Source organism: Diabrotica virgifera, chromosome 3 (genome assembly GCF_917563875.1).
Source record: "Diabrotica virgifera virgifera chromosome 3, PGI_DIABVI_V3a".
Taxonomy (NCBI): Eukaryota; Metazoa; Arthropoda; class Insecta; order Coleoptera; family Chrysomelidae; genus Diabrotica; species Diabrotica virgifera.
The window spans coordinates 41,374,550-41,399,810 of NC_065445.1; the positions used below are offsets into that span (position 1 = coordinate 41,374,550).

A 25,261-nucleotide genomic window follows, 5' to 3' on the forward strand; every position below is an offset into this window, starting at 1 on the left:
CGATCAACGGGTAGCGAAAACGCGTTCGAGGATTGCGGCTGTAATTTTAAATATTTTTTCGAGATATTTGGCACACGTATTCGTAATATAATAAAGAATGGCGGTACAGAGCCCAATTTGAAATATATATTAATATGTGGAAATTACTCTGTAATTAAATACAATATTAAAAAACCAACCTGTACCGCCATTAAGAAGAACAAAAAAATACACTTTCTTCAAATAAAATTTTTTATCCGATGCCTAGATTTTGTGTCATTTTGGAACTACTAATGAAATAAAAAATTTTAGTAGTTCCAAAATGACACAAAATCAAGGCATCGGATAAAAAAGTTTATTTGAAGAGAGTGTATCTTTTTGTTCTTCTTAATGGCGGTAAAGGCTCGTTTTTTTAATATTGTACTTAATTACAGAGTAATTTCCACATATTAATATATTTTTCAAATTGGGCTCTGTACCGCCATTTTTATTATATTATGAATACGTGTGCCAAATATCTCGAAAAAATATTCAAAATTACAGCCGCAATCTTGGAACGCGTTTTTGCTACCTCTTGATCGCTACTGTATCACCTTAATGTTTTACTCTGGGAAATTAAATTAAGGTTTTGCTATGAGAAAGTGATAGTCTTAGTTTGTTAAATCTATCTTAAAGAAGATTTACTGCACTTTATCACTAAAAGACGAGTCTTTTATTTATTATTTTTTTCAAGAAGTTTGCAGGTGGTACAAGTGAGAGAAATCGGACGAAATGTATTGACTTAATTTGAGTTTGTATTTGAAAGTTGATGGTTACAACCAATAACATCCACTGATAATTTCGTTAATAAGAGTATAAACTTGTGTGTAAAGATAAGTGAACACAAACAAAATTGTTATTATTTCTAGTTAACCTTAATGGCTTTCAAATGTTACACTACAAACATTTTTCTGATTTTGCGATTATTTAATTAAAAAATTACGGTACAGTCCGATCGAAAAACCAATTTGGTTACCACTAAAAACAAATTTGTCAAGTATCCTTAACAATATTATGAAACTGAGTGTACCATCGCTGATTACATGCCTTCATAGTGAGAGAATAAAATCAACTTTGTCATTGTTCCCTCAGTGCTTCGCTTGAATACAAAACATCACTAGATTAAACCAAAGCTAAAAATGGCAGCAAAGTTGGCCTTCTTCTTTACGTTCTTCCTCGTAGCTGTATATGTAAGTACTTAATGATTTAATTGGGATGTATATACGCATTAAATGATTTTTTCTGTTATAGAAATAAATTATTTTTAAAACTTGAAATTTTTAAAAATACAATTTTTTGTTATAAAAAATAGCATATTCAACCATACAATTATCTTAAGGGGGTAGGCGCAAAATTTCGGCTTAAATGCTTTTTTAATTCATTTATTTTTTCGAATCCTGAAAAAACTCAAAAAGTTTTTTTGAAAAATTTCAACGCAGAATGCAAGATTGCATTATTACCGTGGGCCGAAAGTCCCTGAAGACTTCTATAATGTTTATTTTAATAAGTTACAGGAGTGAAGAACAAGAGAAAATTTAGTGTGATTTTTAATTTCAAATATCTCATCAAAAGGAAATTTTTTGTTTATTCTAAGGGACTTTCTGCATTCGATAATAATGTAATCTTTCATTTAGCTTATAAAATTTTCAAAAATATTTATTATTTTTCTCAGGATTCGAAAAAAAAATGAATGCATTTAAACATTGGAGCCGAAATTTTGCGCAAGTGCCCTTAATCATAAATGTTATTGTGGTAACATGAGCTGGGATCAGACAATGTAGGTTTTATTTTGTTTGTTTGTTTTGTATCGCCAAGTTTGTTTAATGGTGTGGATATATTCTTTAAATGCTTATAATTTCATTTAGACCAGTAAGGATCTGCGAAAAAACGTCTATTTTTGGATGTGAGAGGTGGCATTGGGATTTTTGCAGATAAAGTTAGGTGACATCTTCAGTAATAATAATTGACTTACTTCTCAAATATGCCCGGAACATTAATAAAAAAATTAAAATATTTAAAAATTTCGAAAAACATCGATTTTTTTCTGTTTTCTTTGCATATAACTTTAAAAGGGTTCGTTTTGGAACAAAGTCGTAGAGAAATAAAATAAATATAATTGAATTTTGTATGATATGCGACCGGTAAAAAATGTCTTAAGGTATTACCTTTTCTGCAATATAGCAATAAATACAAAATACGGGGGCAAAATAAGTCTGTTGTTATTCAATATTTTTTAACCACTTTAGTGGCACTTAGAACCTTAGTAGTTCACTTAGGAAATTCTTTGTAACATACTTAAATCGTGTACAAAATTTCATTAAAATCGACCTAATAAATTTTGCATAATTAATTTGCAATCTAAATGTTTTTAAAAACGTTCAAATTTTTTAAAATCTTTCTGAACAAAAAGTAGACCATTTAGAAGTTGACTAATTTTTTTACATATAAAGAGGTGCTCTACCTATCTAATACACTTTACAGAATTAAAATCGGATTATTTAAGGGGCCCCAGCAATGTTTTAAATTTATAAATAATTTTTTGGCTTATAAACAAATAGCTTTGTTTAATAATAAAAAAATTAATTTTAAGCAATGCAAATAATTAAAACCAGTATAATTTGACTTAAAAACTTTCAAATGCTGTCAGCAGAATTCAGTGGCGTAGCTAGCCTCACAGGGGCCCCATATCAAAATTTGTCGCGGGACCCTTTTCCACGACTGATATGGAACGGTGCTAAAAAATGTTCAACAAAAGAAGCAAAAACGATTGTATAGAATAGAATCAGAATATTGTCACAGAAAATTTTACAACTTTATGGATAAGGGGTAAAAAAAACAATAACAAATACAGTTTACTGAAATTACATAAATCGTCAATATTATTAAAAAATAAAAGATAATGAAATAAAACAAAACAATCTATTGCAAAATTTAAATAAATTGCAAATTACATAATACAGCCTTAGGAACTATGTAATAAGTTCTGCATATAACATCCAAATATAGATAATAACAAAGAATACATATCTACCACCGTGGTAGATATGTATTCTTTGATAATAATAATAAACCTAATAGACTCTACGAAAAATAGATTTGAATTGTTTAGGATCATTGTTTGAAAACATATTCAGTTTTTTCAAACCAAGGATGAATGGACATTGAAAATGGGCTTAAACACAGAAGCTCTGTTGGCAAATAGATATACATAAATACAATTTATAGATAAAGAACAGATTACACGAAAATATACTCAAACAATACACACTGTTACAAATATTCAAAAGTAAAGCGATTACAAAAATTGCAATTTGGCATTATACATTATATAATATCTCACACATAGCCAACGGTAAATACCCAATGAAAGGTAGCTTGAAAACAAAAAAAGCTCTGTTGTTATGGAATAACGGCGAGCGGCAGAGAATATAAACTAGATAAATATAATTTATAGATAGATAAAGAAACAATTACACGAAAATGTACATAACCAAACAATATACATTGTGTTAATAGTGAAATAATTGTTCAATTTTTTTAAATGGAATTTTATATCGACATGATGCGCTGGGGCCCCTGAATATCGGGGGCCCCGTATAATTGATACGGCTGATACGGCGGTAGCTACGCCTCTGGCAGAATTGCTATTTTATTTTTTAATCAAACGTTATTCGCGTTCAAAAATTGCAATTTCTCGATTTTTTGAAAGTTCCACCGCGTTTATCTTGAAAACTATGCATCCTACGAAAAAACTTGTAAGAACATTTTTTGCTTAGAATTACCCAAGAAATAAAAAAAGGTTTTATTTTGAGAAAAATCGATTTTATGTAATTCCTCAAGTTCTTTGTTTATAACAATCTTATCGACATCCGGATCAACTGTTACCCAAAAAATTCGTGCTCTACGGGTCAAAATTAATAAAAAAAAAACTTGGATAAGTCCATCTAAATAAAGGAGCCCGTAGCGCCCCCTCCTGGCCACAGCAGAAATTTGTTTATAAGCCAAAAAATTGTTTATAACTTTAAAACATTGTCGAGGCTGCTTAAATAATCCGATTTCGATTCTGTAAAGTGCATTAGATAGGTGGAGTACTTCTTTATACGTAAAAAAAATGACAAATCTTTGTATGTTCTAGTTTTTGTTGTGCAAGATTTTAAAACATTTTAATTTTTTTAAAAAAGTTGAGATTGCAAAATTATTATGCAAAATCTAGTAAGTCAATTTTAATGAAATTTGGTGTACAGTTTTAGCACATTACAAAAATTTTCTAAGCGAATTAGGAAGGTTCCAAGTGTAACCTAAGTGATGGAAAATAATTGAATAAGGACAGGCTTGTTTTGCCCCCTCATTTTATATTTATTGCTATTTTGAAGCAAGGGTGATAAATTAAGACATTTTTAACCAATCGCATCTGATATAAAATTTAATTATCTTTGTTTTATTCCTATAGGACTTTGTTCTAAAATGAATAGTTTTTAAGTTATAAGCAAAAATAGTAGAAAAAAAACGAAATTTTTTGAAATTATTAAATATTTTATTTTTTTTATTAATGTTCCGGGAATATTTGAGTCTAAATCAATTATTATTGTTGAAGTTATCACCTAACTTTATCCGCAAAAATCTTAATGCCACCTCTCACATCCACCTAAAAACCAATAGTTTCGAATATTAGCGTAAAAACGAGATTTTTGTCGTTACACGAGATTTTTATATGTAAGGATAAGAATAAAAAGTATCAATTTCTGAGCCTTGAAGGTCTTTAATTTTAAATCTGTGATCAGCTTTTCCGTCTTTCTTTAGTCATTAGTTTTTGCCATAACCCCATTTTTTATATATTATTATTTTCTTATTTTTGAGTAATGTGTATATAGTTTCTTCTTTTATTTTCAGATTAAAATTATGATTTATTATTAGTATTTTTTATCTACTTCTACTAGTACTAGATAGAGTACTTACGGAATAGAGAAAATAGGTATAGTTCTATTACGAATATTGTATCCGGCTCCGTGCGTCTCCCCTCTATTTACAGAAATTTACAGTCACGTGACACGCTGTCAGTTTTGTAAGGACGTTTTAATATTTACTCTTATGGGATTATTTTGTTAAACTTGAATATTTTATTTTCTAGTGATAATAAACGAATACAAATTGTTAGAGTTCATTAGTTATTCTTTTATAATGTCATTTATAGTTCAACAAAAATATTTTTTGTCGTTAATAAAGATTTATTGACATAATTTGCGATAGTGAAGTTATATAGGACATAACATATCCGTACTTTTTGGAGTCAATTCGGATTTATCAGAGCTAAAAAGTGTATGTAATATGTACAAAACTTATAAAAACGTAAATAATATTATTATATCATGTGTATATTGCCATATCCTTTATATATATGGAAAAAGTTAACCTTATTTCATCCTTATAACAGCGTTAATTAATTTTATTCTTTGATCTTATTTTTTTTTGGGAGTGATTAAAATAAAACTATGTCACATCACTAGTTTTCCATGTCTTCTTACAGTAAACAACGCAACAAATAACGTGATATGGCATTTTTTTTAAAATGTCCCATTTAAACATACAATAAAGCGTCCTTACAAAGATTCAAGCAACCACCACCATGAGCAGGTCGGTCGATTTTGCTTTGACACTTTGTTAACGCTCGGAGCGAATTATAAATTGGCAATATCTCGGTTTTTTTATTAGAAGAATATTTCGACATACTGTAATATCATTCATTTGCAACCTTATGCGTATCTAATTTCTTTGGACCGGTCTTGATTGGGGTCAACACGGGTGTTTATGAAGATAAATTTAATTATAATTAAACGTTGTTATTCTATTTTTTTTTTAATATTACATAGACATATCTAAATATTATCGTGTACCAAGAATTCCGTTAGTTTTACGTTCTTTTTATTGTTCAAATGGATCAGATTTTCTGTAGTTTGCTAAAAATTATGCAGACTAATAAATTATTTATTAAATAATTTTGTTTTATTAAATTTAAATAATTTTTTCTACAAACGTGTTAAAAATGCAAATTTTAACACTCCATAAGAGCATCAGGAGCGTCGTTTGCAATTTTGATAGTGGGGGCAAGCATTATATACACAATACATTATATATGCAAACATAATACAAAATTTATCTATTTTTTGTAAATTTCAGTCATTTTCAGGGTCAGGGGGGCAAATGCCCCCCTGCCCCCTATCAAATGACGCCCCTGAGGAGCATGAAAAATGTCACTTTAAAGCACTGGGTGCTTTAAAATTTTTTTTTCTACAACCGTGTTAAAAATGCAATTTTTAGCACTCCATAGGAGCGTTAAAAATGCGACTTTAAGGCACTAGTGCCTTAAAATTTTTAAAGCACCGCAGTTAAAAGTGAATTGTCAAATTGTGAAACGTCAAGATATTCATATTTCATTTATTAACATTAATATTAATAGTACAACTTGCGCAATTCGAAAAAGGTGGTTTAAAAGGTTTTTTAAAATTTAATTTAAACTGTATTATTGCAATTTTAACACGTTTGTAGAAAGAACAAGTTTATGTAACGGTATAATATTTTCGCTAAGAATTTTTAGAAATTCCCCTCGAGTGTAGACAATCAGTTCTACCTTTGACGGGTCATAGGTTTAATGGTTTCAGCAATTAACAAAAATATTGTATTTTATAAATTTATAACGTTTGTAGAAAAAATATTGTATGATATACGTGTTAAAGAGTACATTTTTAAGGCACTCATGTGAATTGCAGAATTCGCTTCGCTCATTCTGCAAACTTTCACATGCGTGCCTTAAAATTGTTCTTTTAACACTTATATCATAAATAACTATTAAATGAAATGTCAAATTATGAAAGCAAACGTCAAAATATTAAAATTTCATTTTTAACATATTAATAATAATAGTAAAATTTGTGAAATTTGAAAAATGAATTTCTTGCACTGCAGTTTTACCATTTTCCATGGATAAGGCGGAATGAGTAGAAACAACCAGTGTTGCCAATCGCATTTCTCTAGATTATCCGATGATCGCTCGAAAAATATCCGATTTGTCACGAAAAGGTACGCTAGGTCAAAAATGATTCTGTTAAAAATTAATGTTGCCAATGTTATTCTTTTAGTCCCCTTAACAACCATCAAATAATAAAATCCGTTGTTCGTACGCCAACCAGTTGATTGTAATCAATTATCATTATGATAATTAACATAATTGATTGAATAATTAATTATTAATTATCAATTAACGTAACAATTATTAACATAATTGATTAATTAATCAATTAATCTCATAATCGTAATCAATTATGTTTTCAGCAACCTAATCAAAGTTGATATTGACAGTAATTAACTATTTGATAATGATCAGTTGATTCCATTTCTGATTAGCGTTCGATCAACCGGTCCTTTAATCTACTGGATTCTCTATTTCACAGCTTAAAAATTTTCGTTTATAGATGAAAATCTCGTATCCTAGCTGATTACCTAATGCATGTATTATGTAAATACTATTTACTTACTATTATTATATTATTCGTATTTTTTATTATCGTAAGTGGTAAATTCTAAATAAATAAATAAATCTAAATATTTCATTATTTGGATCGTTATATTTATTATAATCATTTAAGTAAAAAAAAACACTTTTAAATATTATTTTATTAAAACGTAATAACTACCTAAAACTAGGCACTGGAAAAATAAATAATAAATAAATCAATACAAAATAAACTACAGCTACATTAATAGCATAGGCGCAAAATTTCTGGTCAATGCTTTTAAAATGCATTATTTTTTTCAAGTCCTGAGAAAGCTAATAAGTATTATTTAAAAATTTAAACGCAGAATGATATATGGTACTACATATTACAATTTTACCTATAAAACTCACAAATTTGCACAACGCACTTTTTAAACATCGTACTAAATGATCATTCAAAAAAATCTCAAAAATTTAATTCAAATTACGACGTCTTAAGAAATATAATTTTTGAATACTTTGTAGTTTTACAGAATTAATACCACTGGGATATTACTAAGTTTAAACGGATGTATTACAATTTTATAGGTGTTTTTTAAAGCTTATCAGATGTAATTTTTAAAATGCACTAAATTATTTTACTTTAAAAATGAAATAAACAACTTCTTTTTGAGAAAATTAAGAAAGATAAAAAATGTAATGAAACCACCGAAAAATATCAGTTAAAAAAATGTTTATACAAAGTCATCAGAACGTTTTTACCCAAAATACATTTAATAACAAGCTTAAATATAATAAAAGTCAAAAAAAAAATTTTTAGCTCTGATACAGTACCTCTGCCTGCGTAAGTTGGAACCTATTGGAAACTTTTTTGTTATCAATTATTCTACGAAAAAATGTTATTCTTCATAAAATACTCTGTAAGGTATAAAATCTAAGATGCAACCATCAGATTTCAAGTATGATCAATTTTCTACAAGGTACGTCAAATATAAGAATTTTGTTCAATAGTAAAGTACCTTAATATTTCACAATATCGAAAATTGTTATAATGCTATAATTTTTAGTTGTTCTTAATTTAGAACTATGTTTTAATATTCAATAACTATATCATTCTGCTTGAAATATTGTGAACTATAAAAGTACCTACTTTATCTTGAACGAAATTCATATTTTTTAACATAGCTCGTTTGATTGATAAAATCAGTTGATAAAATTGATACAATTTGATATATAGTTGATTGTTATATTTTAAACCATGCAGAGCCTTTAATGAAAAATAACTTTTTCGTAAAATTGACAATAACAAAATTCCCATATGGTTCCAAGTTACGCACCCACACTCTATAAGAGCTTGTTTTAATGTTTCAATTATTACGTCAGAATCGGATTCAGCATAATTAAAATCAAAATAAAAACATTTTTGATCAAGGTAAAAAGATTGATTCACCGATATTGTTAAAATTGTTTCTACAAAAAGCTTTTGTTGTATTTAAACAATTAAATAACTTAAATTAACAAAAATTAACATATTACGAGTATATTTTAGAAAAATATAAGTTTTTTTTAATTTTTTTCCGAAACAACGCAAGTTTTCAATCTACATTGATTGCCGTACTTTTATTTAGTTGAGTTAAATATATAGGGTGGAAGGCACTTATGGAATGAAATTATTTTACTGTACTACATAAAATGAAAATAAAACTAAATCGTGCGTGAATTAGCTTTCATAAGTTTAAAGACTAAAAACTAAAAACTCATAAATAACATCGGATGGCAGACGGTTTTTGAAATTTGAAATGGATTAGTATGCCTTAAGTGGATACACTTGTGCATTAAAATTCTAAACAAAAGAATCGACACATGTCCCTTTTGTCAAAAGATGAAAAGTATCGGATGTCACTAACATTCATCCAGTATAGGCTATTTATAAAAATTTGGGTGGAACCAAACAAAATTAATGTGCTTTTGGTGTTGGGAACATATGGATGAGAAAGTTTTAGTCGATGATAGATACACTGAAAAATATCCGCAAATATCCGATGTATTTAAAGGTACGAAGAAGATACGACAACTCTCAAAAAGGTACGCAAATCGGATAATTATCCGCCGATTGGCAACACCGGATATAACTGAATTTTCAGTCGAAGTTGAGGTCACAATATCTTCGGATATTGTTGGTGATGTTCGCTGAACCGGTAGCAGTTTTCGGGTAATCAAATTATTATTTTCCAAAGAATCCACGATGTATCGCTCAGCAACGGTAGAAGATCCCCACCCCCATGGCGCTTAATTGTCCTCAAATTTGCGCCAGCATCGGCAAGTAAGGTCACTGAAAAGCGACGAAATAAATGACCCGTATAAAGGATGGGATTTGGATGTTCCCGAAATCTTGCTACAGCAGCAGGAATTTTTCCAAACGAATTAGTTCCAATCGGATTTCTGGTACATTTACCTTTCACCTTTCACCGATTCGCCGATGTCCGAAATTGGTTAGTCGAAGAGCCGCATATTTTCAATAGATACCCAAACAGTTTTTTTCAATAATAGTGAAACTTCGTGAAACATTGGTTTTAGTATCTGGTAGTTTAATCAGTAATGAAGTACCCATATCTTTCACATCATCTATAGTCAACTGACAAAGCTCCTCTCTGCAGCAGGTACCAAATATTCCCAAAATCACAGCTACTTTCATCAGAAGATACTCATCATCTAATGCACACTTCAAAAACTGGTCAATTTGGTCTCTAGTCAAGATTTTTGATTTTTTTGGCCGGTAACCTTCTGCTTGGCGCTTTAAATACGCGATAAGCTTAAAATATTTGCTGATATCTACGTCGCTATTTACTGTATTATTGTATTTTTAACACGTTTTTAGAAAAACTATTGTATGATATACATGTTAAAAGTACATTTGTAAGGCACTCATGTGATTTGCAGAATTCGCTTCACTCATTCTGCAAACCTTTACACGCGTGCCTTAAAATTGTAATTTTAACACTTATATCATAAATGATTATTAATATAATAAGTAGCTAAAGCATGTAGTAACTTATATCACATTTAAATCAAAACTTACCGTAAATATTGTGTTTATATTGAAAATATAAGAGGAGGAATAAGGAGTATAGGAAGAAGGAGGGTGTCATGGTTGAAGAATTTAAGTGAGTGGTTTAAATGCAGTTTCATAGAATTCTTCAGATTAGCGGTAGATAGAGTAAAGATAGTGATGATGATATCCAACCTCCCACCATTGGGAGACGGCACTTAAAGAAGAAGAAGAAGCCAACGTCGAAGGCTTCATATTGAACATTTTTTTTTTCAATATTAAAAGTTTTTTGTACAATAAAAGGTTATGTTTTTTGAAGTGTACTTAGGGGTACTTAGACATACTGTTTTTATTAAAACAAATTTGCTTGTATATAAGAACCTGGTAATACCACGAATTTACTATACAGGACCTCTATAATTATTATCTTATATAAAAGCGGTTTCACTCATTTGGCTCAAAATTTGCAGAGATGTAGCTTTGGTCACGCTGATAAAAAGTTGTTAGTGTCCCAAGATTCTGAAATCAAATGCTTCTGAGTTGAAGACCTCAACGTGTCGGTTTTTAGTCTATTTGAATATGTATGTAAGTTATATACATACTATGTATATTCAAATGGACAACTACCGATACTTTGAAGCTCATCAACTCAGAAACCTTTGATTTTTGGGTCTTGGGCTTTTGATCAGCATGACCAAAGCTACATCTTTGCAAATTTTGAGCCAATTTACCTGAAACCAATTTGATATAGGAAAATTGCCGGGGTCCTTTGTGGTATATGATTGTAGAATACATAATCAATATTTATTATACTATAACAAGTAAAAATATTTACAAAACTATCATAGATTGTTCTGATCAGTTGACCTGTGTGTGAGAAATAAATTCTCAAATAAGTTACTATTGTACATCTTTATGTTATTGTAATAATCTCATTCATATAATCCCATTATAATATAATTATAATTACAATTATTGTAAAAATATTTATTCGGTATATAACAACAGATGCATTTTTACAGATTACTGAAGCTGTTAATGTTCGCAACAAAACTGAAGCTGCGGTTAAGGAAGCCACTGAAACTGTAGATAATTAATATTATATTTTTAGGTAGCATGTCTATATCATATTTCTTGAAAATCTCATTTCATTTTACTTTTGTCTTCCTTTTCTAAGCGTACACTTGTAAAATCTTTAATTTTACAGAGTAGAAGAGACATTACATTATTGGATAAATAAAGCTAATCACATAGTTAAATTTATGTTAAAATATCATAAAAAAATTGGAATACTTTATCCATATGATTAGAGTGCCTAGATACCATCGACTTCGCCTTATAATAGAAGAAAAAGTGGAGGGAAGGAAACGGATTGGTCGAAAGAAACTTTCATGGTTGGTGCTTACGGGCACGGCACCTGAAGGACAAGAATAATTACATAACATATAGCCATAAGCAAGCATAAAGCCATGAAAACAAAGACAAAGTATCTTCAGTATGTGAAAATACTTTTATAAGTATACTTCACTGTGGCGAGCTTTCGACATCATCTCAGATGTCTTCCTCAGGGCTTCTGGGATCTCAGTTTCCCGGGTCTCCAGACACTACACTATTTACAACTCACTGCACTACTGTACTGCACTACACAGCAGTAGTTTGAGACCGAATTTAAAACGAAGAAAAACATCATAGAACAAAAACAACAGACGGTATCGCGTCACAAATCCAAATAGCCAGATTGTTAATGATAGCTTTAACATGCACAAGAAAATAAAGGAAATCACAAATACACAGCGAAAAAAGAAAGATGACCTTCTTAAAGACATAAATGGAAAATTTATTATAGAAGTCAAAGAGAAAAAAGTGGAAGACATACGTAACAGATTTGTTTGAGGATAATAGACAAGAACCGGAAGAAATCGATAGCGAAACGGGACAATAGATCATAATGGAGGAAATCGAACAAGCAATACGAAACGCAAAAAACGGAAACACTGTAGGTCCAGACGAAATACCTGCGGAATTACTGAAATGTCTAGACGATGAAACTCTACCGGTACTACTGCATCTGTGTAATGAAGTATATAAAACCGGAAAAATCCCTCAGGAATGGTTGGTGTCCATCTTTGTAACAATACCAAAAACAATATATGCCAAATATTGTTCGGACTATAGGACAATATTACTAATAAGCCATAAGCTCAAAATATTTCTAAAGGTGTTTCATGGAAGATTATGCAGAAAGCGAATGTGGTATGGATGATACCCAATTTGGGTTTCGCAAAGGACTTGGAACAAGAGAGGTATTGTTTGCGTTTAATGTCCTCTCTCAAAGATGCTTAGATATGAACCTGGATATTTATTCCTGTTTCATCGACTTCTAAAAAGCGTTCGACAGGGTCCGACATGAAAAACTAATAGAATTATTGAAAAACAGAGATATACACAGACGAGATTTACGCATTATCGTCAATCTGTATTGGAATCAAAAGGCCAATATAAAGATAGAAGAACAAGAATCCGAGAATATTGATATAAAGAGAGGAGTAAGACAGGGTTGTGTTCTGTCGCCGCTACTGTTTAACCTGTACAGTGAAGCCATATTTCAGGAAGCGATAGCGGAGCTAAGTGATGGAATCTCTATAAGCGGAAGAATAGTAAATAACATAAGATTCGCTGATGATACCGTTATAATGGCAGAAACCCTGGAATCGCTACAAGAATTTCTAAATAGAAATAATGATTATTGCATTCTTTACGGACTAAAAATAAACAAGAAAAAAACTAAATTTATGATTGTCTCAAAAACAGAACATGGAAATGAAAGGTTAATGATAGAGCAAACCCAAATAGAAAAAGTTAAGACATCTGGGAACCTGGGTTGATGACAAAAATGACAAAAGCAAAGAACTTAAAGTCCGAATTTAAACTGCAAGGCAAGCATTTATAAAAATGAAGACACTTCTTACAAACAAAGACCTTCAGTTGCCTCTCAGATTGAAGGCTCTTAGATGCTACATATTTTCTATATTGCTATACGGAATGAAAGCTTGGACTTTTGTAGTAGTATTGACTCACACATGCAACCCATTCATTATTTGAAAGCTTGGACATTGAAGAGATAACACATAAGAAGAATAGAAGCGTTCGAAATGTGGTGTTACAGAAGAATATCGCAAATTAAATGGGTTCAAAAGATTACCAAAGTTAAAGCGCTACGACGTTTAAATAAGGAGTTAGAAATTATGAACAGTATAAAAACTAGAAAACTGGAATATTTGAGTCAAATTACCAGAGGAGAAAAATATGAGTTTGCTGAGAATTATTATGTAGAACAGATGGTGATCTACGTCCAGCAGTGGACGCGTGCAGTTTGAAGATGATAATAGTCATAGTCTCAATAAAGGAGATAACAGAAAATACACATTGATAATGTACAAACTCGTTTAACCAAAATTATTTATCCTATTGAAAAACTCAAGCTTCAAAACAAGCTAAGGCATGCACGAGCATTTTAATTCAATAGAAGTTACAGTATAGTGTATATTATGCATCAGATGCAACTTCTTCCTTTATATAGTAACTTCTATTTTGGTTTATAAAAGCTGATAAAACATTACACATTACACCTGAAAAAATGAACCGGTTTTTTCATATTCTTTTATAGTCTTCCAACTTTTTTCCTTCTGCTCATGTCTCTTTTGCATGAACTAGCAACAGAATCAATAGTCATTTTTATTTAAAAAATTATATGAATAAACTTTCGCAGGTCCATCTCCATACTGCCGATATTAAAAACCAAACTGAAAATGCAGCAAAAGAAGTAAGATATAGAGAATGCGTTATCAAGTTTCAGCTTATGATCATCTATCATTTTCTTTCTTATTTTTCTTTTTAGTCCTCAGTTTTCACCTTTCTTTATGATCGCTGTTCCTTATTCTTCTTTGCCACTCATTTCTGCCCATCGTACTTTCGCTCTCAAGTCCTCTTCCACAGAGTCATGCTCTTTCTACCCCACTTTCCCACAACTTCTAATAGATCCAAACTTCGTCCAATATAGTTTATATTTCTACGCCTGACGTGACCAAACCATTGCAGTCTTTTTCTTAAAACTTTCTTGAAACTGTAGTCATTCTTGCTCTTTCCCTGATCACGCCTTTCCTCATTTTGTTCCTTTTAGTCTTATCCAACATCAACCGTAACATTGTCATTTCAGCTATCTCCATCTTCTTTTTCTGAACCCTCTCTACAGGCCATACTTCACCACCATACACCAACGCAGGCCTCACCACACTCTTGTGTATCCGTATTATCAGTCCTATATGGATTTGTCCTGCTCATTCGCTTCCAATTAAACCAACCAGCCTGTATCCGGTAGGTAATTTCTCGATATAGTGTCCCATGATCCGTCCTGTAGGAGCCAAAGTGTACGATAACTTGTACATAGGTGGGATTGTGAATAAAATCTTGGGATTGGACTGTATGAGGGATTGCTAGTTTACTGGTTTAAGTGGGAGTATACAGGTTTTATACAGACAATATTGATATGTAGATAAGAGCCTTACCAAGTTGTGAAGCCTTGTTGACACACCAGATCGACTAGAGCCGATCACACACGAATTGACTGTTCTCTCTAAAGAAAAGATCTTTACTTGATTGTAAAGAAGATCGTAAAGGTCACAGTAAAAAATACAATAATATTTTTGACATGTGAAAATTGAACACAAGGTATTTAAATTTTCCTACTCCTAGGTTTCCCCAAAGAAATTAGATGTTCAAAACCATTTTTGTTGCTCTAAACCACCACTTCAACAGCCCTTCTCCTATATCTCCTAGGATCTGTACTACTATTATACTCCTCGAATTTAAGTACGTGTTAACCCCCCCTCCCCAACTTCTCCAACATTTCTTTCCTTTCTGCCTCTCCTCCTTTATCCGGGCTTGGTACTCCACTGAGCTCAATCAACCTAGTTACTACCAGAGGCGGAATTTTTATAATTTCTGGTTCTTCTTCTCCTTCTTCCTCTTCTTCTATTTATGTAAACATAACTCTATCAGTTTCTTCAATGTGCTTTCAGTAAGTTGTCGTTCCATCGTTTTTGTGGTCTTCCCACTGATCGTCTTCTATTGAGGAACCGTCTCTCGCTGTCCTTACTACTCTATTTCTTGTCCTTCGGCATGTCTGGTCATTCTACTCTTCTGTTTATTACCCAGTTAATAATCTTCTCCACCTTGCATCTCCCTCTTATATCTATACTTCTAGCTCTGTCCCATGGTGTCTTACTATCGATTTTTCGAAGGGTTTTCATCTCTGCTATTTCTAGCAATAGTTTTAACCTGTCTGTGTCAGGTCGTGTTTCTGCCGCATATGTCATTATTGGTCTGATGACACTTCTGTAAATTCTGCTTTTCATTTCTTTTCCAATATTTTTATTTTTTCATATTGTTTCACTTAGAAAACCTGCACCTTTGCTTGATCTATTAACTTGATCTTCCACTTCTGGTTCGAGCTTTCCGCAGCTAGATAGTATGATAGTATGACAGTTTTGTAAATTCTGCCTTTTATTTCTTTTGCGATATTTTTATTTTTTCATATTGTTTCATTCAGGAAACCTGCGCCTTTGCTTGATCTATTCACTTGATCTTCCACTTCTGGTTCGAGATTTTCGTAGCTAGATAGATAACCTCCATCACTAGTTCCATTATGTAACCCTCCAGCTCTAATTTTCATCTTACAATTTCTAGTTTACAGACAAAAATAGCGTAGTTGTGTCGTTTTATATTCTTCCATCGTTGTCTTTACTATATACATCTCTTCTGCATGAACGATCACTGCATTCAGTAATTACTTTTATTTGATATGTCTCCAACATAAAATTATATTAATGAATTTACACAGGTTCATGTCCACACTTCTGACATTAAAAATGAAACTGAAAAAGTAGCAAAAGAAGTAAGATATAGAGAATACGTTATTAAGTATGCAGCTTATGGTGATGTAAAATTTATGTTTGACTTATGAAAACAGCATAGTCGAGATCTCGCTTGCCTTCCTGAACTTAGTGTCTTGAATGCGTCTTCTAGATCACATTTTTTCAATTGCTTTAATTTGACAATTTTCGTAGCATTTTTAAGTATAAATCATACAATTAAAAATGTTGTTATACTAATGCCTGGTTGCACCAACAGATCTTAAGCTCCAGCTTAGCTAAGCTCTACTTATAGATAGGGCCTCCTTGAGTATCACTTACGTTGCACCATAATTTTAGATTCTTACCTTATTATCAATTATATCTATTATTATATTATGGTATTCTTATTGTAATATATTATAATTATAATATATTAATTCTTATGATATTCTCGACTTAAGCTTAAGATCTGTTGGTGCAACCGGGCATTATTGTTATATAATTCTAAAATAAGCAAGTTAGTCGGTTCGCTAAACACAGACACAACTGGTTAGTGATTTTAGTAGGTAATTTTTTGTTTTTGGCCAAATTTGGCAAGATTACTAACTATCTGGTAATTATTAACTATTTAGTAATTATTTTTTTTTGCCAATTTAACGAAATTGGCAAAACTACTTACTAAAATCACTAGCCAATTGTGTCTGAGTTTAGCGAACCGACTATATTTTAGGCATGAATGCATGGTTCTAATTTATATAAATATTCCGTTTTTTTATCTTTTTTGCGCTAAGAATATGGCACAGAACGAGACTGCCAGCTTTAGTATATTATTTCTATAAATAAACGTTTTTCAGCTATAAACATTAGTGTATTCGAGAGTAGGTATTATAACTGTTAAACATCTCATTTCATTATTATAGGTTGCACAAGCTGCTGAAATCCCTAAGACTCAAACAACTGCAGCGCAAGATATTGATAGTACCTTAGACAATTTGAAAGCTGGCTTTGAAGAATTCGTCGACAAAGTTAAGGTAGGTAATATCAATATCTATTGTTATGCTCCATATATTTCTCTCTGTTATGAGATTGATCATCCAATTCTTATTTTGATTAATTACTTCACGATTTACAACAAAACCAAAATTAAATTAAATTTTCTAATAAATTTTATTCTCAGGGCTATTTTAATTTTAATGCATTACCTTCGGTTTGTGGCTTCCAGTATCTCCAGTTGCTTACTTGCTATCCAGGGACAAAACAGGGAAATTAAACACACTCGATGTCATAAAAATGTTATAAATATTTTTTTTATTTATCCAATATACCATAAATATAAAATTTAAAAATTATACTAAAATTCAATTCTGTTGCAACTACTTCTCATCCAATAAATTAAGCTTATTACTCTGATATCTCCTTTGTTTTAACAAAAATTTTATTTAAATAATTCGTTAGACTATTCTTACAAAAAATACTAAAATTTACTTTTCTCCTTTTGAATTGATTACTTATTTCTTCTTTAAATTTTGGAATCACTAAATTATGCTATAGAACTGTTCAATACAAAAATTAAGCAAATATGGTGTGGATATAAAACAACTCTTTCCATTTCACAAATAATTTGACTAACCTTTTTTTTTCTTCTTTATTTCTTCTCCCGGATTGCGTAGTCCTCGATTCTCCCACACGTGCTCCTAGGATGTTGCGAAAGGTAATTCTCGTCCAAACTGCTTCACAAACAAACAAACAGGACTCGCTCGAATTCTCTACTCAGTTTTCTCTATGCTCGATATCTTGTGCAAATTGATACCAATCGGCTACTCGTTTTAGACAGAAAAAGAAATCTCCTCGGACACAAGGAAAATTAACTTCTCAACTCGGTCAATGATTTCGTTTCAACACGATTCTGCTCGCAAAGGCCAACTGCACCACTTTACACCGACTTCTCACTTTCCAAAAACTGGACTTTATGTTCTCTCCAGATATTAATTACACAGTGACCATTTTTCTCTCCTCAAAATCAGACTCAACACTCTCATCCCTTCCATCCAACCCTCACCGCCAATCACAAACATCCTCTCTACCCACTACATCCATATTTTTGTCAATTATTGTCAATTCCAAAGCGAAATAAAATGTACTTTCAAATCTTCCTGCACCATTGTTTAAGTCCGTTCAGAGACCCATTAACAAACCACCTTAACGATTTCACTTTTCGCGAAAACACTGCTACTAACTAAATTATAATATTTACAATTTTTGGTCATATACAGGGCGATAAAAATCTATGATCTCGTGGTCTATGATATAAATTTATTTTCTAAATTTTTGGTCAACTTATGGCATTAACGTTAATGGAAACAAGCTAAACCACCTCAGATTCGTTGACTGCATTGTGATTATAGCGAGCTCATTCGAAGAACTGCAAATTATGATGGAGGAAGTCGCAGGCAGCTCTAAATACGTCGGCCTAAAAATGAATATTTTTAGGCCGACGACGTTTAGAAAAAGTCCAGAAATATAATATCTACCTAGGTAAAATCCTGAAATTTGACAAAGATAACCAAAGTGCGGAAATTACTAGGAGAGCAAGACTAGCATGGGCAGGGCAGGATTTGGAAAACTGAATACCTAAGAACCGCAAAACATCCCAATACTTGAGGAGCAAAGTGTTCAACCTGTGCATCCTTCCTATCATGACATATAAATGTTAAACCTGGACCCTAACCAAGGCAAACATGAATAAACTAGGCAGAACAGAAAGAGCTATGGAAAGAGCAATGTTAGGTATACGACTCTCAGATTAAAAGAGGAACGACTGGGTAAGATAAAAAAAATCGAGGACATGACAACAACCGTGCATTTTTAAATTTTACAACGATAGGAAATTTGTCAATAGTTCTATAACTAAGTTGTGCATGGAAAGCCCAGGCACAATCAAAGCCAGTACACCGTTGAAGGTGTCAATCAAGATATTGAAAATATGATATGTTCTTGGGTAAAAGAAAGAGATTCAACGGAAAGGTCAGAAGGCCTGTGATTTGTCCAATTCATAAAAACCGCGCCTATCATTCAGGGATAAAACAATCGCCATTATTTGGAATAGAGCCCAGAGTAGGACTTTAGGCTTCCTCCTTGCCGCAAGAAATTATAAATGAAATTCAGGATCAAGATTATTTCTTAAGGAAGGTGATAATAATTGCAATGTTTATTTAAGAGAAGAGAGTATTGATTACGTCAAAGAAATTAGTAACCAAGAAAAAGTTACCTTATCTGACAATGGCATTCAAAAATATAGAAATGTAGCAGAAAATCGTGTGAAACAGGCTTACAAAATGAAGCAACTTCTGACAAGTCTTATCCACCAGCCAACATCGGAGATAATTTGACTATTAGACCAGGGCCCGGATTACGTACACTCGATACGCATCGTATCCGCCATGTTTTACTGTAGCGCCTTATGGGAAAACATGGCGGATACGATGCGTATCGAGTGTACGTAATCCGGGCCCAGGGCGCATCTGTAAAAATATTAGTACATTTGGACGTTGAGAGGTGATTCAAATTTTTTTGCAGAAATTGACTGAAGATAACTCAAATTATAATATTTGAGTTATCCTCCCTCTCAAAAAGGTCTGGAACATTGTTTAAATATTCAAAATGTCAAAAAATGAAGGAAAAATTTGATTTTTTTTCTTGGTTTTTTGATTATAACTTTAAGTATTCATTTTCGAGAAAAGTTGCTCCAATATAAAAGTTGCGTAATTAAATTTCCTACAATATTTTTCCTGAAAATTTTAAAAATTGTCACCCTGGTTGTAAAATAGCAATAATTTCGAAATAACCATAAAAAACAAGTATTCGCATTTTACGTTTTTCAACCATTTATTCTTCACTTAGGACCTTCATATTTTACTCAGAAAAACTTTATGATATGATAAAACAATACGGCAAATTTCATTAAGATCGGTTTAATAGATTTTGCAAAATAAATTTTGCAATCCAGCTTTCGCAAAGAAAATTCATTTTTTCAAAATGTTACAGCACTGAAAATAAAGCAGACAGCAAGTTGAATTTTTTCACATGTAAAAAAATACTGTACCTTTCAGTTGCAATTTGCAAAATTAAAATCGGTTAACTACCACGGCGTCAGGATTAAAAAAAAACATTAATTTTTGGTGCTACGCGCAGGACAGCCGATATGTTCGCTCTGATTGGGCATTCTAATGACCTTTGATAATGATTGATAAATTTTAATTTTAAGTACATTTCGAAATAAATAAATACATTTGTTTATTGCAAAATAAAAACACATACTCTGTCCTTTGAAATAACACTTTTTTAGCAAAAACTTTCTTTGTTCATATATTTTAACTTAGAAAATAAAAGTGTAATATTTTTAAACATATGTAATTGTTTAAACAATTTTTCACAAACAATAATCAAATTAGTTTGATTTTTGTGGAATTAAAATATGAACATACAACAAAATATAGAGTAAGAAAATAATATATTAGATAAAAATTGGAAGAAATTTTGGTGAAAATCAACTTGTGTGAATCGAACACCGCTGTCCTGCGCGTAGCACCAAAAATTAATTTTTAATTAAAAAAATTCTTGACGCCGTGGTAAATAACCGATTTTCATTTTGCAAATTGCGAATGAAAGGTATAGTATTCTTCTATTTGTAAAAAATTTTTAACTTGCTATCTGCTTTATTTTCAGTCCGGCAACATTTTGAAAAAAATGAAGTTTTTGCGAAAGCTTGATTTCAAAATTTATTTTGCGAAATCTATTGAACTGATCTTAACTAAATTTACAGTATTGTTTTATCATATCATAAAAGTTTTCTGTGTGAAATATGAAGGTCCTAAGTGTAGCAAAAATGGTTGAAAATCGTAAAATGCAAATACTTGTTTTTTGGTGTTTTTTTCGCAATTATTGCTATTTTGCAACAAGGATAACAATTTAAAAAAATTTTAACCAATGTTATATTGAAGGAAATTTAATTACGCAACTTTTATTTTTGTGCAACTTTTTTCGGAAGTGAATTCTTTTAAAGTTATAATCAAAATACCAAGAAAAAAATCGAATTTTTCCTTCATTTTTTGACATTTTGATTATTTAAACATTGTTCCCGACCTTTTTGACTGGGGGATAACTCAATTATTATTATATGGGTTAATTCCAAGAAATTTCTGCAAAAAAATTAGTCACCTCTCAACGTCCCATCTTAAAACAGATCGGCCCTGGACTATATACCTATTTCCGATGTTGACAAAGGCAAAGGTGACCTCACAAACATTAAAAACAAAAACATTTTAAAAGTATTTCGGTCCAATCAAAGGTTTACAGCTTCTTTAACAATCAAAAAGAGATTTTTTGCTAACAAAATGGAAATCATTTAATACAATAAAATACAAAAAAACTTCGTCTTTTAGTTGGTTACTAATAATTATGTGCTTTATTTCTATTTTTATTTTATGCTAGCTGACCCGGTGAACTTCGTACAGCCTTAGAAATAAATCAATAATATGTCAAAGTTCAATAAATAAAAATTAACAAAACATTAAAAAAATACTTAAAAAATATTACATATTACCCAATATAAAAGTATCAATTTAATTCATTCTGATAAGAAATATTTTTTGCCGTGCGTAAATATAAAACGATGGCGGTTTTTCAATGCATGATTAATTTTTCTTGCCCGAAACATGGACACTTAAAGTTTATTCAGCAAACTCCCAAAAAACTTGCAAAAGGAGAAAATTAAGTATTGCATGTATTTTAACATTATTAATGTTACCTACCCTACATCATAACCATTGATGGGTCTTTGTCTGTCTTGCTATGCCCTTCCATTTAGGCCTTCCTTATGTCCTTCTTATCCACTTACATTCATAGTTTTCAAGTCGTCTTCTACGTCAAACGACTATCTATTTTTTCGTCTGCCTGTCAGCATCTATTGTAATATTTTCGTTTTTGTCTTTGTATGTTCTTGCCTCTAGGTATATCCCAGTTATAGAAATTTTCAACTTTTCACAAATCTTACAATATCGCACAATTTATTTAATTTTAATTCGTTAATGAAATGCATAGTTTGTGAGTCCATAAGGTACATACATACATACATACATACATACATACATACATACATACATACATACATACATACATACATACATACATACATACATACATACAAACATTCATTTTTATTTATATAGAAGAGGTAATATTTAGATGGCTATTAAAAAATAACGGTTGGAGATAGAAAAGTGAAAATTTAGAGTTGAATGTACATTTTGGTTCTACATCATATAAAATTAAAAAAGAACAGTTTGTCCAAAAAATAAAAAATAATTATGGGGGGCAAACCCCCTTTTCACTTAGTTTGGTCGTACTAAGTCAGAAACCTTCCCGGGTTCATGTACAACAACTTTGATTAAGGTCATCATATGATGAAATGCATAGTTTGCGAGTCTATAAGGTACATACATACATACATATAGTCCAGAAAGCCACTGCGCATCCGCTAGGAAAAATATTCTGATTCGGATTTTTTGCACAATCTTACTCAAAAAGGACCCCTTTTAACAAATTTGCATGTTGCCAGGACTAAAAGGTGGTCAAAAATTTTTAAACGTTTTTTTTTGGTTTTTTTCCTAAAATTATTTTTTTTGCATGGAAAAAAGTTTTTTAGGTTTTTTGGATCATTCCAAACAGAAAAGGTCTTTAGTGACTTTTCTCTAAAAATGATAGTTTTTGACAAATAAGCGATTAAAAATTGAAAAATTGCGAAATCGGCCATTTTTAACCCTCAAAAACTATGTGAAAAACTAAAAAATTGAATGTTACCAAGGTAGGTAGATATTCTTTAAACATCGATTGATGAAATTGCGAAGAGTTTCTTGCAATACAATATTCAAAACTCCTTTGTTCTTTAATTGCCAATCAAGCGTGCGCGACACTATTTTCCACCGACATGCGACAGTATGGTCCAAATGAAAGGAATAAATTCGTTATTTCGTAAACCGGCGACTTTAAGGAAAAATCCCGAAACAAGTCGATTTTTATTTTTAAGTTATGATGTGGCATATATGGTAGACTAGTGACGTCATCCGTCGGGGCGTGATGACGTAATCGATGATTTTTTTAAATGAGAATAGGGGTCGTGTGGTAGCTCATTTGAAAGGTTCTTCAGTTCTCTATTCAGTAATGTAAACATTTACATAATTATTTATACAGGGTGTCCTTCTACTTCTTTTTTTGTCAAATAATTTAATTTAATAAACATTTTTTGGACACCCTGTATAAATAATTATATAAATGTTTATATTACTGAATACATAATTGAAAAACCTTTCAAATGAGCTAGCACACGACCCCTATTCTTATTTAAAAAATCATCGATAACGTCATCACGTCCAGATGGATTACGTTACTAGTATACCATATATGCCACAATATTATAATTTAAAAATAAAAATCGACTTATTTCGGGATTTTTCCTTGAAGTCGCCAGTTTACGAAATAACGAATTTATTCCTTTCATTTGCACCATACTGTCGGTGGAAAATAGTGTCGCGCACGCTTGATTAGCAATTAAAAAACAAAGGAGTTTTGAATATTTTATTGCAAAAAACTCTTCGGGATTACATCAATCGATGTTTAAAGAATATCTACCTACCTTGGCAACATTAAAATTTTCAGTTTTTCACATAGTTTTTGAGGGTTAAAAATGGCCGATTTCGCAATTTTTCAATTTTTAATCGCTTATTTGTCAAAAACTATCATTTTTAGAGAAAAGTCACTAAAGACCTTTTCTGTTTGGAATGATCCAAAAAACCTAAAAAAACTTTTTTCCATGCAAATAAATAATTTTAGGAAAAAACAAAAAAAAACGTTTAAAAAATGTTTGACCACCTTTTGGTCCTGGCAACATGCAAATTTGTTAAAAGGAGTCCTTTTTGAGTAAGATTGTAAAAAAATCCGAATTAGAATATTTTTCCTAGCGGATGCGCAGTGGCTTTCTGGACTAATACATACAAACATTCATGTTTATTTATATAGATTATTATATTATTAACGTTATTCTCTTGATAATTTTAGAATAATGACATCGTTAAGAAAGCTACACAAGGGATCAAAGATCTTGGAGACACCATTCAGCAGAAAGGGAAAGAAGCGTATGACAAGATAACATCTGAAACGAAAACAAGATAAACCGTTTCAAATAAATACAAAAATATAAAAACTAATATAAAAATTGTTTAAATTAAATGTTTATTTATATGTATTTTTAACTTTGTTTTATTTCTTATTTACCTGATATCAGCCTTATAACGGATTATCAACTCCACAAATTGAGTCCGGCCCTGAACGACCTACCGAATGCGTGTTTATTTCTAGTCCCAACAAAATTGCAAATTTTGTGTAGAAAAAGTAATAGTTTATTTGTAAATAGTTAAGTGACAATATTAGTAGATACCAGTAAGTGAATTAATCGTATAATTTTTGTTTAATCTAACGTAATAAACTAGTTTTAACTAATTCTTATTTAATAACATCAATAATTACGATATAAGGAACAACTTATTCCAGTTTTGTTACTGGTTTAATTTCCTGCTTAATTACTGGTCAGGTCCGTATTAGTTTTGAACACATATCTCGAGTTAAAATTAAAAATGGAACCTAACATTCGGAATCTCTCTGACTCGCAACATGTACAACAACTGCAGACAAATACCAATAAACCCTATTCTTCACCCACTTCTACACCTTTCCCGTCCA

At 31.1% G+C, this 25,261-nt stretch overlaps 1 protein-coding gene across 2 annotated transcripts; it reads left to right on the forward strand.

Annotated features, from left to right (window-relative positions):
- Window positions 1-978: 978 nt before the first annotated feature.
- Window positions 979-24,767, forward strand: LOC114327746 (uncharacterized). 2 transcript variants are annotated; one of them, XM_028276449.2, is made up of 6 exons: window positions 979-1,208; window positions 11,579-11,641; window positions 14,326-14,379; window positions 16,456-16,509; window positions 17,389-17,499; window positions 24,581-24,767. In XM_028276449.2, the coding sequence occupies exons 1-6, from the start codon at window positions 1,158-1,160 to the stop codon at window positions 24,692-24,694; spliced, it is 447 nt and encodes a 148-aa protein (XP_028132250.1). In that variant the 5' UTR covers window positions 979-1,157; the 3' UTR covers window positions 24,695-24,767. The 2 variants fall into 2 exon arrangements, with proteins under 2 accessions (XP_028132250.1, XP_028132253.1); XM_028276452.2 differs by lacking the exon at window positions 14,326-14,379.
- The last annotated feature ends 494 nt before the right edge of the window (window positions 24,768-25,261 follow it).